Source organism: Patagioenas fasciata, chromosome 1 (genome assembly GCF_037038585.1).
Source record: "Patagioenas fasciata isolate bPatFas1 chromosome 1, bPatFas1.hap1, whole genome shotgun sequence".
In the NCBI taxonomy this organism is placed as follows: Eukaryota; Metazoa; Chordata; class Aves; order Columbiformes; family Columbidae; genus Patagioenas; species Patagioenas fasciata.
Window position 1 is genome coordinate 184,306,104 of NC_092520.1, and position 22,613 is coordinate 184,328,716.

The 22,613-nt window shown below is 38.8% G+C and overlaps 1 protein-coding gene across 2 annotated transcripts in view; it reads right to left on the reverse strand.

The window, feature by feature from the left end:
• Positions 1-22,613, reverse strand: part of PDZRN4 (PDZ domain containing ring finger 4) — a 252,875-nt gene that overhangs the window by 222,043 nt on the left and 8,219 nt on the right. For both annotated transcript variants that reach the window (XM_065853911.2, XM_071803094.1), the window contains exon 3: positions 22,309-22,413. In XM_065853911.2, coding sequence (XP_065709983.2) covers positions 22,309-22,413 — 105 coding nt within the window. The remainder of the gene's footprint in view (positions 1-22,308; positions 22,414-22,613) is intronic.

Genomic DNA, 22,613 nt, shown 5'->3' on the forward strand with positions numbered 1-22,613 from the left:
GGTACTGCCCCAGGAGACCCAGCGAGGAGTTCAGGCACGGCAGGAGGGCAGACAGCTGATGTCAACAGGGAACTGGCCTGGCCTCACCAGCGTTAGTTCCCCCACCCTGCTCTCCAAAAGGTTATGTTAAAATGCATTCATTGGCTCATTTCTTATGAGCAGGTAAATCTGATTTGCTGAGTGACTGAAGAGCATAGCTTTGCCTCCCAGATTTTTGGATGTCCACACCCAGAGAAGTCAATTGTTTCAAAATTTTCAAAAGACCCCTAGGACCTGAAACTAATCCTTGGTGCTGCCAATCAGTGCTAGCCTACATTAGCTTTTCAGGTAATATATGTAAATGAAAATACTAATCTTGATTAAGCATTAAAGCTATTATTAAGTGTTATTATCTGGATTTTCCATGCTCTTAAAATATTTTCAAAATTCTAATCAGCCATAAGCCAATATTAAACAGTTGGATTAGAAATGTCTGCCCCAGCCCAAGGAAACTTCCTGACAAGATCAACAAACAGTAATTAAACATCATTAAGCATCACCAGCAGCAAGTATTATTGAATAAAATAAATCGAAAAAGAGGAGGTAAAGGCACGTCTGCATTATGGGCAAGTCATGGTCTTGATGAATTAGAGTTGTGTAGCATGGCCTGTAGATCCTGCTGCTGAAAAGTGCCTGTATGGACAAAATAATTATCTTTAAGGACAAAATACATGGAATAAAAGCTCTGATCTGACATGAAGATCAGCAATACTCAATCAGCACAGTCACAGAACAGTGTAAGTTACAACACTGCCTCACAAGCAGTTTCAGTATGTCCATGAGTATATTTAGCAGGTGAGGTGTGTTCCACACCTGGGCATGGGAGGCCAGAGGGAAGAGCCACCATCATTTGATCCTCATAGCTGCTGCACAGCACATGAAATCAGAGGAGACTATTCACGAGGTTACTACATTTTAAACAGTATTTCACTGTGCATTAACCGAGTTTCTCCATCTTTACATCATTTATCAGTCACACATCTGCATCCAGATTAATTTCATCATGCTGTTCATCACCCGTCCTTTTATTCTTATCATTACATATGTAAAACCATGGTTCTGTACACTGTGATTTTCTCTGTCCATACATCCAAGTCCCTGGGGAGCAGTCACAGAGGGACTCTAATGGCAATGCAGCTTATGGCACTGGGTACTGCCCCAGAACATGGCAGCTGCTGTTCCTGGAAGCTTTTCACACCACTAAAACCAATGCATGGTATATTTCATGCCTACAGGCAATTGCTACAGGTCAGTCACCTGCAACACTCAGCACCAAGTGTGAAACCACACAGACCTCAGCAGGCTTCCCACTGAGCCAGCTAGTCAATGTGAAAGTCAGGTATGAGAGACTGAAGTACATGATGCAACTTGCACGTGCATATGAATTACATGCATTCAAATCATTAGGCACACTATTTTTTTCTGAAGGAGAAAGTAATTACATGTTTTCTTCCACATTTGTAATTTTCAAAACACATCTCTGTATTCAGCAAAGCTTCTACAATAAAAAACACATATGCTTACATCTCCTATGTTTCACATCTTATTTCTAAGAAAATAAAAATCAACAGCAGCATCCGCAAAAGAATTTCCCTTTGAATTTTCTAATGGCAATACAATTATTCACAGTATAAATACCTTCTACTGAAAGAGCAAACTCATTCATCAATAAAGTATTTAGTCATTCAGAGGGCAGACATAGAATAAATAAAAGGTAATACTATGGCCATTTAGCATTTTGTCACAAGCCAACTAATGCTTCATGTTAATAATCACTCTAAAGTTAAGTGACTTTTTTATTAGAAGCAAGGAGAAGACAGTATTTCTGATATTTAAAAATATTTTTAGAAGTCTTCTACCACAGCAAAAAGTTTATATAAAACATCTTTACTCCCTGTACAAGGCCACAGTATGAAGGCACTAGACTGCAAAATCATTCAGAAGCACTCTTACTCTCCATAAAATGCGTCATCTCCATATTTAAATTTATTTCCTACCCCTGGACCTTGAGTTATGCACTACTAGTTTCAGACTGTTATTCCAACTTTCTGCTGTGACAGAGACCCATTATAATCTCCATATTGCAGAGCAGTTTCTCAGTCATCGGGACTACAAGCGAGAAGACAAAATTACACATCAGCCTTATATTTTTCAAGCAGAATCAGTGCCACCCAACTGACACTCAAGCCTGCCCAAACAAAGGTGCTGTTGGGAGCTCAAATGTAGAAGTCTCCAACCAGCCAAGAACAACTTTTCTAGAATCATCTCCACCACTATTGCAAATATTCATAGAAACATAAGCCGTAGCTTCTGAGCATACAATATACTGTTGTTTTAAGCAGTGGTGTGTAACACAGCATCAAGGGAAAGTGAGATAGAGCATACACCTAATCAACAGTCCTTATCTTGTTGATGCCCTCTGTTTCTTAATGCATCTGTTCAGGTATAGCAAGGTTGTGTGACCATTTTTAACAACTAGCATTCTGTGGATAGAATCACTAATCAAATATCCAGCTTGTCAATGGGGAGTAGCTGTGCCTCTTCTCTGCTTGGGAGTGTTATTTATCATCAAGGGAAGACTTGCTGTAAGGTAAGGCTCCTCCTCAGGGAGCCAGTGCAAACTACTCAGCTATGGTGTGAGTTGGCCTCTACTACTGGGGTGGTTTTTCCTGGCTACCAGACAAACCTAGACACAGGAGCAAACCTCCTCTCCCTGTATCAGAGCATACACCAGTACCTAAGTTAAAACTAACAGACCTCCTAACAGCTGACAGAGATTATACGAGAAACTCTAACATGAGGGTCTGACATCCCAGAGGCCTCAAGGACATCAGGGTGTTCAGTCCCACAGACAAGAGACGTGCTTCAGCTTCACACTTTCCAGCTCCTGCAGGTGGGATAGCTTTCATCTCAGCTCCAGCTTATTGCATTTCAGCATTTCCCAACTTTACAGACTGGGAGATAGCAACTCCTGCATTCAGAAGGGATGTGATGTCCTGAAGGCACTGTTAAGTTCCCTTGGCTGTGATTCTGTCTTCACTGTTTTGCACGGGAATTCACAGGGAGAGCGTAAAACCAGTTTAAACCATAATACTTTGGTCCTTTTAATGTATTTTAAACTATGATTCTAATTAGTGAGATCTTACGGATTGTCATTGTGAAGATACAGATGTTTGCAATGCTAATAAATACTCCTTAGAATTATTTTCCTGAATAAGCTGGATATGTACTATTTCAAAGTCAGCATTAAAACACCCCATAGCCTTCCGGCTCCAACTGTTTGGGCACAGAACCATGTCAGTTGGGTTTCCTTCAGAGAATTGTCTCTGAATTAGTTTACAGGACACAGTCTAACAGTTTCTCTCTAGCCTGCCTTTATATTAACAGTGCAACTCAAACCTTATCAGGAACTAACCAACACCTCTTCACCTGGCATTGCTACAAAGCCTTTTTCACTTCTTTTGCTTCAACTTAGCTTATGAGACCAGGGAGAAAACAATCATGTAAAACATTAATAAATGTCATGTTCTCAATGCAAAACCCTGACAGAAGTTAACACACAGTAAAACAAAGTCTTTGCCAAGTAATTAAGCTCACAAGAAGATAAGCAGATGACAAGAATTAAACTCATTAATTAACTACATAAAAGCTGCAGATAACAAATGTGGAGAGTGCCTCTTCTCCAATCTGTGCAGCACAGTCCCTGCTACCGTCTGCTTCCCACTCTTTCTACAAGAGCATGACCACCTTCCTCTTCTTACTGACCTTACTGAGAGCAGCTCACAGCTTCAGCCACGCGGCCCTTGACTTTTAATGTCTTCTTGAACAGCATTATCAAACAGAAGAAAAAAAACAAAACAAAACATAAAAATAAAAGTAAGAACAGCAAAGACTGCTTGCTTTCAGATGATTGCAGACATCAACTCAGAGCTGAAAGCTTCTGCACCAAGAACATGAAAAAACACACAAGATATAAGAGCAGGGTAGCAGAGAAATAGAGTTAATTTCCAGGAGATAAAGGCAGATATAATAAAAGCTCCACTATTTCTTTAGTTCAACTAGCTACCATTAACATGCAGCAATATGATCACAGAAGTGATTACTGATGTGCAAGGAGGAAGCAAAGTTTTCAAAATAATTCCAGTAAGATTTTACAGGGAAATACTGAAACTGCTCTCTCAACTTGCAAAATCAAGTAAGAAATATTTCCTAAAGTAAGATTTCAGATGAAAGTATGAAGAAAGAAGGAAAAATGTTCTATATAGAGTTTTAGTCTATTCACTTCAGTCCTTGCTGATTTCATTTGTCTACTGGCTTTGCCAACTGTTGTCTCAGGATACTCAGATTCTGACAAAACCTGCACAGCCAAAGTGAATACAACCAGTTGCTTCTTTTCAGTATAACTACAGGCAATGAACTGAGTTCCTGATTGTCCCGGTTTTGTTAAAACCAACTTTCTCTTTTCGTGAATTTGCCTGTCAGCTAAAGCTTTCATATTAGCTGCATTTTCCTAGAAAACCAGATACATGTTTTGGTAAACATAGCAATGGAATGTGAGGTTATTGATAATTAATTGATGCACATCTCGCGAGAGGGACGAGAAACAGGTGACCAAGAAACTGACCAATGGAGTATAACATCCCATTCACGTGAATACTTCACATAAAAGTGAGAGATCAGGAGGATCTCGTCCCATTTCCTTATGGCTGACATTAGGAGAGGACCTTGCTAGTCGTCCCTGTGGACCAAGGCCTAGAGGCAGACTGAATCCAGTTCCAGTTGGCTGCAGAGTCCAGTCCAGGATTTCGGGTGCCAGCTCTGCAGCTGCTGAGACTTTCAAGATTGGTTTTGTACATTTTGTATTATTTTCTCTATTCTTATTAGTAGCATTAGTAAAACAGTTTTAATTTTTCCAACTCTCTTCTCTCTGTCATTCTTTCTCTCCCGATCGCCTGTCCTGAGTGGGAAGGGGGGAGAGGGAGGGACTGAAGGGGGAAAGGGGAGGAGAAGGGGTTAACAATACACCTGCCACGGTTTTATTGTCACCCCACAATCAAACCTCAACACAGATACACATTTGTTTAAAAGTTGCTTTTCACAGAAACTACTCCTTCTGCAGTATATCGGGAGCATCAAATTAATTTTCACCAGGGGCCACGTCAGCCTCGCAGTTGCCTTCAAAGGGCTGAATGTAACTTTAGGGCTGTATGAATGTAAGTACTCCTACACTTATACAGTCCTAAAAGTATATTTGACCTTTTGAAGGCAACTGCGAGGCTGACGTGGCCCCTGGTGAAAATGAGTTTGACACCCCTGCAGTACACCGTGCTTGAGCATTTTTATAATGCTTTCAGTCACTTCCCCGAAAATGAAGTTCATGATTTATGTTGTGTATGAGATCACTTGCACCTTATGAGGACAAATTAAAACAGCTAAGCAAGTACATTTTTTGCTGGGTTAGAATACTACAGACAAGGAAGAAAAAACACATAAAATTTCTACAGCTTTTTTTATCCTGTAGCAGCCAAAAGATCTTCCAAAATCTTATCTCCTCAGCAATACTTTCCTTGTCTGACAAACAGGAAACTCGAAATCTTTTGTCCTCCTGCAAATTGTGAGCATGTGGAAAGGGATAAAAATATGTAGTGTGCTTCTCTGCAAAGACAACCAAATGTGACCCTAAAGACGGGTTGTTCTATTGTTAAGGAAAAAAGTAATAAAATACTTTCAGGCAAAAATAAAAACATTTTTATTTAACAAAAGTGTACAACTTCAGAATACCAAACAATGTGCCTTTAACTCAGGTATCAACTGTCTAACTTATGGTTGTGAAAGATGGAAATTCACCAGTGTACAGAAAGGCATCAAAACATCTTTGAAAGTGAACCTCAAAAATATGTTTAATGCAGCAACTTTCCAAAAATGGGGCCATCAGAAGCCACTTCAATTACCCAGCTTCTTCCGCCCCAGTTTTTCCACTCATCTGACATTGTAAAGTTCACCATAAAATCCATTCCTTCCAAAATACCCCAGCTTCTCCCATTTTACACCCCTACTTCTCCCATCACCTCTCCTCTATTGCAGGCTCCCCGTACTGCAATGTTTCAGCACCTCAAGTTCATTCCGTTCCCCTCTTCCCTCCTCTCCCAGGCTGTGAGCCCTTCCAACACATTCCCATTCCCTGTTGAGGACTTACCCCAGGTCTCTGCTGGAGCAGGTGGCAGAAAAAGAGCCAGATGTGGCCTCTAATAAATAAATACAATTCTAAGGGCAGAAAAAGTTTGTAACCTGAAAAATACGATCATCTCAAGCTACATTTGGCACAGTAAAGATGCAGCATGCTGAAACAACATGATTCTCATCTAGTTTACAAGTGCAATTGTCAGCACGTAGAGCAATGATTATTGGCCTGTCAAATAAATTTTTGACACTTAATTGTTTGGAAAGATGATTAAAGCTCAAAAAAAAAAAAAAAGTAAAAAGTCACTCTTCTAAAATTAATTTCTTGGATAAACACCACTAAAATCAGTAGAACATACAAGCATTTTTTATTGTTTTATTCTCAACTGTTGTAAAATATATCTCCTAGTTGTGACTCAAGTGCATACAGCTGCAATAGTATCTATCTGAATCAAAACAATGGACCTTGGTGGTCCGCAAAGAGCAAAGAAGATATACCACCACACTATTGTCTCAGTTTTGAGCAATAAGACATGAAATTTTGATTTACCAGAATTCTACAAATCAGTTTAAAAAGCTCACAGCTTCCTGAAGTGCTGCTGCAGGAGGGAATGAATATGTGCAGACAAGTCTGTTTGCTCTCTCCCCTGCTACCATTCCTTGACAGTATCGCTCTGAACTGCATGACACAGAAGGAAAAAGCAGTGATTGTTCACTTTCTTCACCTCAATGAATGATTCTTCTTACCGCCAACATACTTTACAGTACCTTGGTTGGAGACTGCAAGCTGTACTGTAGTATTCATAGAAACAATTTGCATTTGGAAAAAAACCTCTCTGAACTAATTACAGTTTCAGACCATAAGACAAAGAAACTCTAGCTTGTTACTCACAGCAGCTTTTATAGCTTGATCACTTCCAAATCCTCACATGTAAAGCAGTAGTTATAGAAACTATGGTACTTGCCTTCTGAACACAGGAAGACACAGCTCACAAATTATAAAAAGAGATTTTAAACCTCATCCCAAAAGTGCAGCTTTATGATCATATAACAGCTGAAGCTGGAAAACCTGTTGCAGGGGAAAGTTAAATGATATCCAGAATGCACAGTTCAAAAACCATGTGAGAAAAAAAGACTGGAAAAATCTGTTTAACAGATAAAACTTCAGATGTTCCTTTTATACAATACTTTGCCCCTTACCTTTACAGTATCAAATAAAATGTTACAAACCTTTACACTAAAGTGTCTTTTAAGAAATCCAGGGTTTAAAAGGATTTTTGAAAATGACCATACTGAACATTAAATGTTTGTCGCTTTCTTTTAGTCTGTCTTACTTATTTAGATTGTTAATTCATGAGGCAAAGATTATACTTTACACTGGTGTTTGTGCATTTGCTACAGTCATGCTCCCTGTTCCCTCTGTAGCCTCTCAATGCAAGTTTACTACTATTAGCAAAAATAACTGATTCCCTACAGTCCTATATAGTACGGATACAGGACCATCCAAATTTCTTAAAATTCCGTGTTCTTATTTTCATATCCAGACCATATACATATATATATTTTGACAGGAGTGAGGCTTTTAGGTTTGAGGTGGGGTTTGTCTGTTTTTTTTTCCAGAAGCTCTCTTCTACACTTATCTGATGCAGGAAAAAGTACAACAGCTTTCTAAGAGCTAGACAACTACTTTTACATAAAACTATGAAAAAGTCTTCCTGTTAACATTTAAACAACACCCCATCTCCCAAATTTCACCAAATTCAGAACCAGACACAAGCATGCCATAGACCAATAAAAACCAAAAGGAGACTGAAAAACAGAACTTAAACAACAACAACAAACTGTCAAGGTATTTCTACAGCCAACATGCCCTTCCAACTGTAGCTTTTAATGCTTCCCCACTGAAGCATCCTCAGAAATAACGCATCTCACACCTGTGCATCCTAAAACCTGATATGCTCATCCACTGCGCAAATACGCTTGTTGAAATAGGCTGGAAACACCCAGCCAGGAAGCACCAGAATAAACTCACATACATATCAATAAAGATGACTAAGAACAGGGGAAAAAGCATTTAGAGGAAACAACCCCCACATTTCTTAATTTCTCAGTCCTGGTTTCAAAAAAACCAAAACGTATCTCAATTAAAAATATATATAATAAATCCCTCTATATTAGAATTTATGAAAGCAGCTGTTGCCCAAAAGCCTGCCCATGTTTTACAACTGTCTTAGTTGCCTTCTCTTGTGGTACCTTAAATCTCCATACAAAACACTAAACCCAAAAGCTACAACAGTGCAGATTAAAATTTCTTACTTCAAGCAATGAGATAATTCATATTGTTCTCTTGCCAAAAGAACATTACCAGTCTCTCAATCTTTGTACGGTCTGTTTCTCTGAACAAACTCCATCTCTCTGAAGACTGCCGAAAAATGAAGCATCACTCCGCTGCCTGGATGGCTGGCGCCCTGTACTGTTTCAAACACACATCTGCATCTTCACTCACTAAAACCCATCACCAGGGTTCCAAGAACAGCTACTCAGATTCCTTCTGTAACTGCCAAAATTAGAAGTCGCTCACTTCTAAAAAGGCCCAGAAAACAGTCAAAGCCGAGATCTAGGAAGCGCTTTCAGCCAACACAGCTGTTCACATCATTTCTCCCAATACAGGAGAGTCAGCTAAACCAGTGGTACAGTGACCATCCTCTTAGGGATACAGATGCCTTCTCTCACTGATTTACTCTATTCCAGTCCCAAAGATTTAAAAGTAATTGGGACTGGATATTACATGAAACCATATGTTAAATTATTTCAAAGCTAGTCTCTAAATAGTGAGGGCCTACTGACGCATTTCAACTTACATCTTCTTCCATGCTAATTCCTGCCAGGTTTTAGGGAACAATGCTCAAAATTTAGCAATCAAAATCTCTGGAACATGGAATAAGCTTGATCTTGTATGCATATTTTGTTTTGTTTGTTTAATGAAAAATATCCCATTGAGAGTCATTAAGACCATGGAGTTGGAGCAGGCCACCTCAAATAGTAGTACCACAGCATGCTAGGTGGATTCCAAGCCCAGTTTTGTACCTATATTGCTATTTTCTTATTTAAACTTGCATTTTACAGATTATGAACATGGAAAATAACTCCTTGTACATTCAAGTCTCCATGTAAATTAGTGAAATTCGTAATTCCAGGAAAATGGAAAAGTAATGCAAGAAGGTAAATAAAAGAAGTTACATTCTTTCCTCTTAAATTATATTCATTCCTGGATGACACAAGATTCAGTAAGCTTTGTTCTGGCTTTACAGTGAAAAACTCTGTACAAAGAGCCCTTGTATCCCAACAATCAAAAGCATTAAAGAGTAATAAAAGAAGTTGGTTGATATGAAACTTGTCAGGCATTGGAACAGGCTGCCCAGGGAAGTGGTTGAGTCACCATCCCTGGAGGTGTTTAAAAGACACATAGATGAGTTTCTTACGGACATGGCTTAGTGAAAGCATCAGGTTAACAGTTGGACTCTATGGTCTTTTCCAATCAAAATGATTCCATGATTTTATGGTTCTATGTATCAATGCTACTGTCTTCTTTGAAGGGTCAAATGAATCTCATCCTAACTCTTATGCCACCAAGTTCAATATCTCAGGCTGAACTAATCACCTTTGCTGAAAATAGTTGCCTAACTCACATTTAATATTTACAGAATGAGAAAATGTTAAGACATTCAGCATTAGGCAAGATGAATCTCATCTTAAATGCCCTGCATGCTCTAGATTCTCTGACACTATTTTTAGATTGGCTTTTCTTTTTTTCAGAGCTTTGTACACCACTGAACACATAGTCAGCACTCAAAAAAGTAAACATCAGGCAGATGGTTTGGCACAAGTTGGTTAATATCACTTTTTATTGTTCTCCTACTTAATAACATGGCTCTATCATGCTTCAGCCAGCCACTTATTGATAAAATGTACAATATATGAATCTGGAGAAAAATCAGCTCATTTAAAAATCAGAAATGGAAAAAAAAAATCAATGATGGCACACATAATTTATAATTAGACTCCACTATTTTGTGAGAGTCTAGCACACATTTCTCTATATATGTTCCATTAGCCTCTCAGGTCTCATTTCATCTCTGAATCAAAGCAAAAACTTAGCAACTGGGTATGGAATTTAGGCTGCTTCTCCCAGAACAGATCTTTAATAACCTGTGACAGCATAGCCAGACAACAGGTACTTTGAGATAACAGAGAAGCAGATGCTGGTACTTGTACACTAAGCAGTGATTGTGTTTAAGAAAGCAGGAGGGGATATTTTTTTCTTTTTGAAGTATACAAATGAAAATGGAGAGGAAAATCTCAATGGAAAGGCATCTTTACATAGTACCTAAAATATCTCAAATTGTCCTCTGCCTGTGCCTCTGTCCCCATTAATTAAGAGAGTAGGATACTGAGCTGAAGCATAGACATTAATCATTTATATGTCAAAAACCAAAAGTGTCTGTAAGACAAGGGATTGAACTAACTTTTTTTTTTTTCTTCTAATGAGAGATTTGAACGACAAGATACAGGAATTTCTAATCAAATGGTTTACATTTCATCAACATTTATCTCACTGAAAATACCCTCTAACTTTACCAATTTTTTTTTACTGTTTCTTTTACTGTTAAAGTAATTTTAAATCTCCACTGCAAGAAAACCTGAAAGTTGGCATTCCAAAAATGTCATTGGGAAGGACCACAACCCCACTGCAAAGCCAGTTAGTAGGACATAGTGGCCCAAGGACTCCAGGTGGAACTGAGGTCATCTGAACTGAGCCCAAGCAGTTTTTCAAAAAATTCTTAAATTAAAAAGGAAGATGATCACTATGGCCAAGAAGGCCTGAGAATTGAAATCAAAGTAGTTCAACTATCCATGCTAACAAGTAACATGGTGGCTTTCAAAGTAATAACTTTAATGGCTGGTATAAGCTGTTCCCTATATGATACGTGCTTCAAAGTATATATGGAGGTAGCTCCTTGAACTACAGAACTTAATCACAGCACACAAAAGAGACAAATGCGAAGCAATACACAGAGAAAGAAGTCACTAATGTACATACATGGTTTGTCATTTTGCCCTGGAACTCCCCAAAGTACATGCTGACAATGTCAGAACAGCAGTAATGGACTGCAGGACTCTGACTAACATAAAACATGAGTTCAAGCAATCAGATTAAAACTTTGTTCTTAACTTGCTCTGCTAAGTTAAGTCATCAACAGCACTTTCCAAACAGTTCATTCTCTGAATTGTGTTCTGAAATGTCAATGTGCTCTTTAATCTTTATAATTTTGTCCATTGTTTGTGTTAATTAAAAGATAAAACCTCTGGATTAAGTGATGAATACTCTTTACATTTCCATTACCTCATAGCAGGGAGGAGGGAAAAAATTCAAAAACCCCACACTCTTAATGCAAGTATACAGTACTTAAGTGTCTCAGAATAGAAGGCTGAAAACAGTGGTCTACATTTATTTAATGAGAAATTCTAGCAATAAGAAAAGTTCTTTACAAAAAAAATTGTACAAGCCATTTTTGTTTCTTACAGGTTCTTTTTATATTGAAGAAATATAAATGTTATTCTTAGTCCCTCAATGCTCTTCCTACTCTTTCTAATAAAAATGAAAAATATAGAAATCATTAAAAATACTAGACACATTTAAAAATATTTTTCAAGTATTTTGACTATTTTAAAACCACGAAGAATTCCTATATTTTTAGGAAATATCATGTTCATTTTCACAAGGAAAGGTTCTTGCTCACTACTGGAAAAAAAACAAATTTAAAAGATACACTAGCAAGTGCATTATGACTTTAACACTATTTTTCCAGTCAGTAGAAAGTAAATTCCTTCTAAGAAACAAAAGAGTCAGTTTTCCATTTATCCACATGTCTAAAGCATGATAAAAAAAAAACCACAGTTGCACTGGCACTTGGAGATTTCATGGAGACATTACAAAAAGAAGATGCAAGGAACACAAAGCGTAAGTCAAAAAATGCTGCTTCACATCTGGCACTAGCACAAGGTGTCTGATTCGGATCGGGGCTCTGAGCACCACAGGGGAAGTGAAGGATTCAGGTTTCTACTCCAGTCTGCTGGACGTTGTACCACTCAAAAATACAACTAATCCATTCAAGAAGGGCACAACAGCCTGAAAGCTCCTGAAACATTTATCCTTTAAGCCACAGTAGCAGCTACCACTCAGAGAAGGGTGGGGGGAGGCAAAGGTATGTGTTGAAAAGGCTCACTGACAGCACCAAGTCCATATGGCTCTGTACTTGCCATATGCCAAATACAAACCCAGCTCAATCAAACTGCAACAGAGAAGTGTAGGGATCCAGATGTTTTAATTCAGCCATGACAGCAAAATAGCGTGCCTTTTTCCTGTGAGCTGCTGGAAGGACTTGAGATGTGAATGCACTTGATCAGCACGCTTAATGAAACAAACGCGAGGCTGAAAGACTGTATTCGGAAACGGATGGGCAAGTTCTGAGCCACTGGGTCCCTCAAATGTTGGAGGCACCCAATGGCCAGGGGAAAAAGACAGATGAAGGAGAAAACCCTGCATGTTTTATATCAACCTATTTTGGACCTTCTCCTACATTAGATGACTGCTTCTAGACACAGAGATTCATAATTTATCCAAATTTAAAGCAGCTAAACTATGCGATAGGGGTGTGGAATACAATGGGGTTCAGATAAGGTTTTCATACTTACAGAGTAGAAAACAACAGGATGTCAACAGTTATGAATTAAACTTCTTTGTACAATTTCCCCTTCCCCCTCTATTTCCCAGTCTTGCTACTTGAAAAACAAATTTCTCAAGGAAAACATTATGTAAATCATAACCTGTAAATTACATATATAAACTTACTATAATATGTGGATAAACATAGCAGCCATGACTTATTTTGTCAACAATACTTCATAAAGAAAATGTCTTCCAAAATTATTTTAATGAAAAAAGTGTTGAGTCACTGCGCTCCTTTCCTGCAGTAGCAGTGACTCAGTCAAGTTGGGTCTATATAAAAAGTTGTAAAATGATATTAGATTTGCAATTCCAAACAAGACGTAATTTACTAAGATGTCTGTGTATTAGTAACAAATGTACTTTGCTTAGTATATTTGATTTTAGTCAACATAGTCTTCGATGGTGGTTTGAAGAGGCCACATGTGCTCTTGCCAATTTGAAAATTAGTTTCTCCATTACAAAATTCTACAGCATTTAAAACCATACAGTATTTTGGAGAGAAGAAGCTTCCAAACAACAAGCTTTTTACATCATCACTTTAAGTTCCAAAGCACTTAGAAAGTACAATGCTGTATACACTTCTGACTACTATTCACAAGTTCTAAGGAGGAGCAGTCTCCTGTTCAATGCACTGCTGCATTTCACAGCTCCTTAAAAACTAGGTTATTTATTTTTTTAAGTAAAGCTCATTTTGGGAATTTCTTCACTGGCAGACACTTATTTTTTTTTTCACTCTCCAATTACAGAGAACAGTGATTAGCTACTCCTTACAAATATAATTAGCTGAATAAGAAAAAGGGCAGAAGAGATCAAAGCTTTCACAGCGTATATCGTTGGATTGCAACAATCAATTCAGTGACTAAAGAGGGTAAAACACTGCATTCACACAACATATGTAAGCTGTCATCTCCTCTAACTGTGAAGTTGTCTCAACCACAATGAAGAACAATCTTCATGAAAGGCTGAAGGCTCTTTTCACTTTCTGAAAATGCCAAGAGCTTCTGGGGTGCCAGCAGCATGTGCTGTGGGAGGCACAGCTTCCTCACACATCCTTCAGTTCTAAGCAACAAACTCAGCATGGTCTCAGACTTTATCAGAACATTCCATAGCTGGGCTTACCATCAATTATTCCCCCTAGTCTTCATCATATGGGTCTGAAAGGGTTAGCTCCCCCTGATCCATCCTGTAGTGCTCTTCTGACTTCTCTCTTCATAGCTGACAAGGCTAAGGCAAGTTACCAGAAAATGCCTTTCCTCCTCTCAAACCTACTAGAGTTCATCAAGTTAGGGTACTTCAGCTCCATACTGACCATCCGGTCCATGCTAACTATAAGACCAAGGCAATGATATACAATCACACCTACAGCTCAACTGTCATGGAGGTTCAGCTTGTCAATAGAAGAGAAAGAACCTCCTTTGGGGCTGACTCAAGATCATGCCCAGAGCAATGGTCTTCATCACAAAACCTTGCTGCCTTCAGCAAGAAATAAAAAGATACATGTCTATGACTTTGTCTACCCTAACTTAGACAACAACATGTAAATATGTGTGTGCGTAATTATGTGAAAAATTCCTAAACAAAACACTCCCCTGCACATGCCCTTCTCTTCCTGGGAAAGGTATAAAAGCAGCAGCATTTGACAGATGTTAGTCAAGTTGTTTAATGCATTCCTGAAAGTGTTTATGAACACCTCTAAAACCTTATATAAACAAAAACTTCCTCCAAACCTACCACCTCAGCTGCATAAAAAATTGCATTGCTTCTGCTGCTGAGACAGAAGTATGCTAAAGTTCCATTGTTTTGCAAGGTTTACCTTAAAGCTTAAAAAAAAAAAAAAAAAAAATCATGGGAAGAGAAAGATGACATGCAGCAAAGACAAGCTCAAACAGGGCATCTAGGAAGATGCTGAGTTTCAACTTGCCAAGTTTCTAACATATTATCCCTCAGGGGTGAGATTAGACATTTTTATGAAGGAGATGGGTGTGATCAGGCCTTCACACGGTGCCTACGCATCTACGGTGCATGGCAGCAACACCGTTTATGGGATCTTGCAGGTTCTTATGCTACTCAGCTCTTCCACAGATTAACCAGAATCCCTCCTACCTAACAGCACTGCTGATGTGCCAATTTGGCTACTGCCCCACTCTGCAGCCACAATACAGTTACCATAGTGCTGCTCCACTTCTGTTCCACCTTATCTCCCCATCAGAGTTCACGGCAGTACATGTATATGATCTTATCCCACAGTTCAGTTACCCCTATTCCTACACCTCCTCCTTTTCTCCCACACTGCCTATTTATGGACAAGCACTGGAAAACACTCCTGTGAAAACACAAGGTTGGTGCGTTGTACTTTCTGATTGTAAAGTTCAGTTTCTCGTTTTTCTTCTTCCTTGCTTACTCTCCTTCACTCTTCCCCTTCCACTCCTACAGTGATCCAGCTGCTGTAGAGAGATATCCACCACAGTCAGACCAAAACTGGCAAGAGGGGGTTATGCACACTCCTGTGCCTGCAAGATCCCGAAGCCTTTTCAATCATGCCTAACCTAAGTCACCTAAACAAAGACCCAACATGGTAGGAGTAGCATAGAAAAACCTTTCAAAAGATGATTTTCACTACTTCCATTTAGCTCACTCTCTCTTGACTCCTTTCACGCTGCACTGCATTTCAGAAATATTCCCACACTGCTCCTTCTGCCATATCTGCCTTCTGCCCTGTTCCAGGCATCCCACTATCTCCTGTTCTTTGCTTCCTGGGAGCCCCTTGCAGAGAAGCATCCAAGCACATACAAAGGTGCAGAACGCCAGCTAGCTGCATCTCAAAAGAGCTGAAGAGTCTTGCCGAAAAGCACAATACTGCCTCATCTCTTGAATACACCAGTTCTGCAAATAAACTAGTTGGAGAGTTCATAGGGTTGTCATATTCCAACTACATGCCTTGCACCTCCACTTTTTTTTAGTTAAAAGCACTGTGAGGATACGTATTTCCACAAAACAATGTAGCATTATACTTGCACAAGTGCCTGGTTTGTCTATGAGAACAAGCCCAAAGGAACATAGCTGGGAAACCCTCCTACAGGCATCTGCCCTCTAGAGCTGGGTCCTCAGCAAGTTCTCAGCAGACAAACTTCTCAGTTTATACAGAAGAAGAAGAAAAAACAACAACAAACACAAAAAACAACTTTTACAATCCAAGGCTTTTTAGAATTTTTCATGATGCCGATTTACACAAAAATCAAAATAATATTTTGCCTGTCTCATGTACTCTTTTTAAGATGTAGACAGTAATTTTCTGGAATTTTAAGTGCTTTCTAAAGCAACATAACCTGTTTACCTGAACACAACATTTGCATTTTAGTTCAGCAAACAGAAAGGAACACAGGCACCTCTAAAGACCTACAGCAACTCCAGTCAAATTTAGGCCAATGATATTTGGAAATTCAGGCAATAAAGTACAAGATTCAGGCTGTACAGGATGCCCACAGTGAGATGTCAGCTTCCTGCACAGACAGTGCTCTGAACACTAAGTTCCTCCACCTACAGAGATCCAGCCTGCACAGCCTTCTGAGAGTGGGGATCAGCAGCAGTAACATTTTACATAACATAGCAGCTAGAACAAAAACCAGGAGGAGGAAAACCCTAGTTATTGGTATTTATCCAATCAGGGAACCCTGTCTTTCATAGGAAAGTGTCCTAGCTAGAGGATATCCTGGTTAACAGCATTTGCTACCTCCCCTCTTCAAGTCAAGACACTATGAAGTCAGAAATGCAAGTATCATTCAAGAAAGTGTTATATGAGACACAGAACTATGCGAGAGGGAGGCAAACTCTCACATATTAGCACCAGCACTTACCCAGAAAAGGGCAAGACTAGTATTCCAGATACAGCTCCCTGGAACCAGTACCTATTTCACAGCAGATTATCACTGGATAATCCTGACTCAATTGTCTGCTGGCACCTGGCTCCGTTTGAAGAGGATGGGTGGAGGCTGGTCTCACACAGAGCAGCCTCTGCCCTAGGAACAAGGGTGATTACCTGGATAGGTAAATTCAGTCCTTCGCAGGCAGGGCAGAGCCCACAACTCAGAACTCTCACTTATTGGAGAAGCTCTCTAAAACTTTCTGTTAAGTAAAAAAGTCAGCAGGGACAGTACCTCCTATTCAAACGAAGTAAAAACCTGGTCACACATGGCTTTTTTAAAGATTAAAGAATTCAGGTGTCCAAAAGCCCATACCTTAACAGGTGAGGCAGAGGTAAAGACCTCTCTACAGGCACCTCTAAGCCTATGGTATAACTAATTTATTATGCCGGGATCTTTCACACTAATTAGGAGTTATCTAATGAATGCAGAAGCCAGACATGTTTACCTGCAATATAACATCGTGATTTTTTAAAGGATTTAAGAGAACTCAATATACCTAAGGCTACTCTAGGTGTATTTAGATACACTAAAATCCATACCACTAAAAGGAACTATATAAAAGTTTCCTCAGCTACCACCCAGATCTTAATGGCCGCATCATGTGCAGCTTTGGTTCAAAGCCATCCGAAATCTACTATCTCTGATCCCAGCAAGACAGTTTTTAAGCTCACTACTTCAATAGACATAATCTGACAGTAGAAATTCTTAGCCAAATAAACATGACTAGTATCAAAGATTTTGCTTGAGCAACATAGTGAGTGTAATGACAGAAACATGCAGAAGATAAAACATCACAAGGCTGACACACAGCACAGTCAGCAGTCTGGCAATAGTTAAAAAAGTTTCCATGTAAGCGCTTTGCAGATGTAAGTTACTTTTGCCAGGATATGCCTCAAGACTTCATCTTTACTGAAACTGGCTTTGCTGACATGCGCTTGAAAGCCATTGTGTGTACTCTCCAAAAAAGTTAAAAGAACAAAGGAAAACATGGAATAAGGGATGAAGTCTTATTTATTATATACTTACGGATCTCAGGCTGCATAAACAAAATACATAGTCATGAAACATGTATCCATCTCATTTTTTTGAGAAGACTTAGAGATCCCAAACTAAAAATGTTTTTTTCCCCTCTTCTCCATCATGCCTGCTTCTCAGCCATCAAATTAATGAGAATCAAATGACTAAAATGTAAAAGGGCCAATATTCTCATTTCACTTGACAGTAAAAGAACAGAAGCCCTTGCCTTGCAGTGCAAGGACTAGAAAAACACTTGAGCCTTCCAGATGATTATGTGCTTACAGTTACTCATATGAACATTTTGGTCTTCAGCCTAAGCCCCTTTACTTGCACATAAGATTTTTCACTGCTGTTTTGTTATTCGGCAAACCTACCATAGAAGGTTCAGCCATGACTGTAAGGCTTTGTCTCCTAGGCAATGTGAATTAGAAATAGTTCTTTTTCCTCAAATTGATTAAATACTGCCCTCCTAAAAATATATATACATAAATAAATCGGGAGTTCCATCTGGATTGCAAATTGTGTCCTGGTCATGTATTTTTTCTACAACACTGAAAAGATAAAATCAGCACATCTTACTCTAGTAATGCAATGGTATTTTGCAAGACACTGTGACTTACAGCATGAAAGAGGACTTGAGAAAATCAGTCACTGTTTTTTTCTAAACCTGGACTCAAGATCAAAAGATATTATATGCTAATTTCCATAATATTTAATATTATATAAAGAAAAAAAAATCAACTCAATATAACTATAAATGACTAGTTCTGAATGGCTTGTTAACTAGGCATTAACTAGTGTACTTGGAGCTCTGGCCGATGTGGTACCATTCTTTTGTGAAGTTGAACTGACTACAAACTGAGAGTAAAACTTTCCTCCATACAGAAAGAGCCAGTTCCAGCGTTACTGCTCAGAACTATAAACATGCACAAAAGAAGCAGCAGGTAAAACACATCAGTGTATCAACAAGATTGACTGACAAGGCTGATAACTGTTTTATACTGCCCTGAGGAGGCTATTAGCATTAGCAAAGATCAGCAGTGAACTTACTCAGTAGGAAAGGTTTGCATGAAGTGAGGAGAGATGAAATGACATATAGCTGTGTAACTGTGATCCACTCTAAATACACCTCATGTTTTGTCCCAGCACCAACCAGAATTCTCTGAACCAGCACAAACTAACAGACAGTCCTGTGTATGGCTTGCTGGAAAGGGACAAAGCAGAGATCCAAAACTTAGATGTCTGGATACCACTGCTCACATCCAAGGCTTTCATGTTGGGAGCCACAGATAACAATACTGCATCTAGTTTTATAAGATGCTTTTTATAGCATGTGATCAGTGTTTAGTCCTGAAATACATGCTGCACCGTGTCAATTTAGGGAGCTAAATTTTTGGATAAAAGCTTTTGAAAACAGCAGGAGACCATGATATCTGGAGGAACTTGCTACACAGAAATTAATTCATGAGGAAGAGTTTCTCCTTGATGAACAAACAATGATCATTTTTGGCTTGTAGTAAGATTCCTGAAAGTACACATTGCCAAAATGCCGCTTGTGCACATCACTGGCCCAGGTCAACTTTACACTGTATAAACAAACAAGGCTCTTCTCACAGAGCAGTTAACCTTGAATAAAGAGAGTAAAGTTGTGCCTGAAATCTTCTGTTCTTCAGCAAAACAGTGACAATAATCAGTGAGGGTTCTGTGACAGTACCCTGTGACACAGGGACTGTCACCCTTCACCTCTCCCCATCACCCTCACCCACCACCACTGTGCCAGCCCATAGGCATCTGTTCCAGTTTTCAGGTCCTCAAACAAAAAATATGCTCAACTGAGAGTAAAGCCCACAGAAACAGCAACATTTTGGAGATGAAAGAGTCAAAGAGGCCCTATTGCCCATATTCTGAGCACATTGATCTCAAAAACTCGCAAAGAACTCAAGTCATTTGCATGGCATTTTTACACTTAGAATAAATACCTTAATAAAAAAAAAAAATCCAATTTCTCCCACTGGCACCCTTTCAAATATTGTAATAATTATTTGGCAAAGTTGCTGCTACAGATAACGACATACATAAAGCAAAAGGCAGCACTACATATGTCTGCCAGACTGGGCTCACAATTCCAGCTGCTAGTGCCATAGGACTGCGAGATCCATTTGCTGTACTAGGTTACCCACGAGACGGTCGTCTGAAATGTGCACAACTCATCGTCGTCAACCACATGCAGTTAACATTTGTTAAACATCTGATAAAGCACTGAAGCAAATTACCTTCTTTATTTAGCAACACGCCTTGAGAACAGATTTTCTCCTGATTTAATGGGATGGTTCTGTCCATTATCCCATTAGCTACGCTTGGTTAAGACACCCTGGGCATCACATTGCCAAACAACTGACTGAAGCTATTAAAGGCTCTTTGAACAACATCAGTTCCTTCTGCTCTTGATTATTGAAAAACAGTCTCATAAAATATCACCAATTAGATCAGATTACCAAATGAGTGAAAAGCAAGCAATAATAAGAAACCCCACTTCCTATCAGCTTTTCACCAAAGCTCATATTTTGTGTATCTGCCAACATTTTTTAAACAGTTAACACCATCCAACTTATTTCCTCACAGCAAAAGCTTTGATATGCATCTTTCACAACAAACTCCTGCAGCGCTGACAGGGCATCCTGGTGCAAGAAGACATCAGGAGCTATGTATGGACAAGGAAAAATTCAGCTTTTTTAACTCCAGCTGCTTCCAAGATCTAGCATGGAGGAATAATTAGTTATTTGCATTTCATTTAGAAATTCTTAGTGTTACCATTTCTTCTCCTCTTTTTATTTTATTCCAACAAATTTTTAAAACACTGAAACATTTATTAGAATACTTGGTCTAACCCTGAAGATTTTTAAATGCTTGCCTGAATACAAAAAATTCTATACAAAGCTGTTGTATATTAATATGGTGAAAACAGTGCTTCCTTCAAAGCTGTATGAATACTCATGCTAGATTGGATCTATAGTTTCACATAGAACTGAAATCTGTATGCTCTCAGTAGCAATTTAAATATTTGTATGATTTTATGCACCCAGAATTTTTCAATGAATGATAACCAATCATCAATTATGGTAGCATTTTGAGAAATGATATCATGTTTAATAAATGCTGGTTTGTGACTTCATTCTTCCTTCCTCCAAAACCACTCCATTTTGTCTTAAAAATCAAGGTACTACAAAAGAATAATAAAATAAAGCAAGAAATGTTGAGCAAATGAATAAAACTATGTAGCTTGTCAGTCTGCAGAAAATAAAACATGGTAGGCGAAATGGTTATGTCAGAAGAAAATAGATTTTTCTCAGCTTTCTCTTTCCAAGAAAATGTAATAGTTTGATTTCACATGCTGCTCTAGGCTCCCAACATTAAGAGCAATGCCAGCATTCAAACACTCTTGGCTTATGTTTCTAGCCTTTTACTGCAAAATAATGCAAGAAGCCAGCAGCAGCAGTCTGCTTTTGTCTCCCAAACTACTTGTTTTGTGTGTCTTTGTGCAAAACCCCGTCCAACTGGCAAGTCCACACAACGCTTCTAAGCCTCCCCTAAACCCAAGGCTGGGGTGATGCATCCTCAATAAACCCAGCAGCTACTGGTACGTGATGTCATTCAGAGAGTTGTATTAGAGCTGCAATGTGAAATGCCACTTTGACAGCACCGTAAGGAGTCTATTTCGGTGGCTGAAACAGTTCCTTCGCCACTTCTTACAAGGCTAATTATGGTTACAGGTGGAGGCTAGGCAGTGACCTGGGTTACTGATTACTTTGTTTAATTATAATTATTTTATGGGAAAAAAACTGCATACAAGGAATAGACCCTAAAATTTCCATGCTAGTGCATTACATGACTGGGAAAGAACTATACTTGTCCTGGAGAGAACAAAAGATGACCTACTTCTGATCACATAGCAAAAAGTACTTTTGCCAATTGCTTAAGAAGTTTCTCAGCACTGCTTACCACCAGTATCCCAGAGTCACAACAGTAATAGCCCCTACACAGGGGAAAACCTTTTTTCTCAAGTTAATGAAAAGAAATACAAAATCCCTCTCTTGCTTGCCATTTCAGTGGCTTCATCTTTGCCTCGCTTAAATCAACTTAATCCCGAGACCAATACATTTATTAGTTGTTTGAAAAATCCATCATGCATCTTCACATCTGACAAATGTTTGAGCAGCTCAGTGTACAAGAATCATGTTTAGACACAGCAAGAGAAGAAAATTACAACTTAGTGTAAAAATCATCCAATCCTTGAATATTCTAATAATATAACAGACTTATCCACTGGTGTTTGGTTTGTTTGTGTTTTTTTTTTCTTACCTCAATAATTTTGTCTTGAATTTGCAGGCCTTCTGCTTTGTCTGCAGGTCCATTTTCCAAGATCTTTGACACATAAATTCCCTCAGCAGATTCCTCCTGATTTTTCTGTACCAAGAAACAGGGAAGTTGTGAAAAGGGCCACATTAGCACAAGAAATGAGATTATGCTAAAATGAGCAGCAATGAAAAATGCAAATCCACCTGAAACATGCAACTTGCTTTTCTAGCTAAGAATTAAGCTCCTTGGGATTTTTTTTTTAAACTTACTTAACATAAACTAGTCATAAATCAAAAGGACAAAATTCA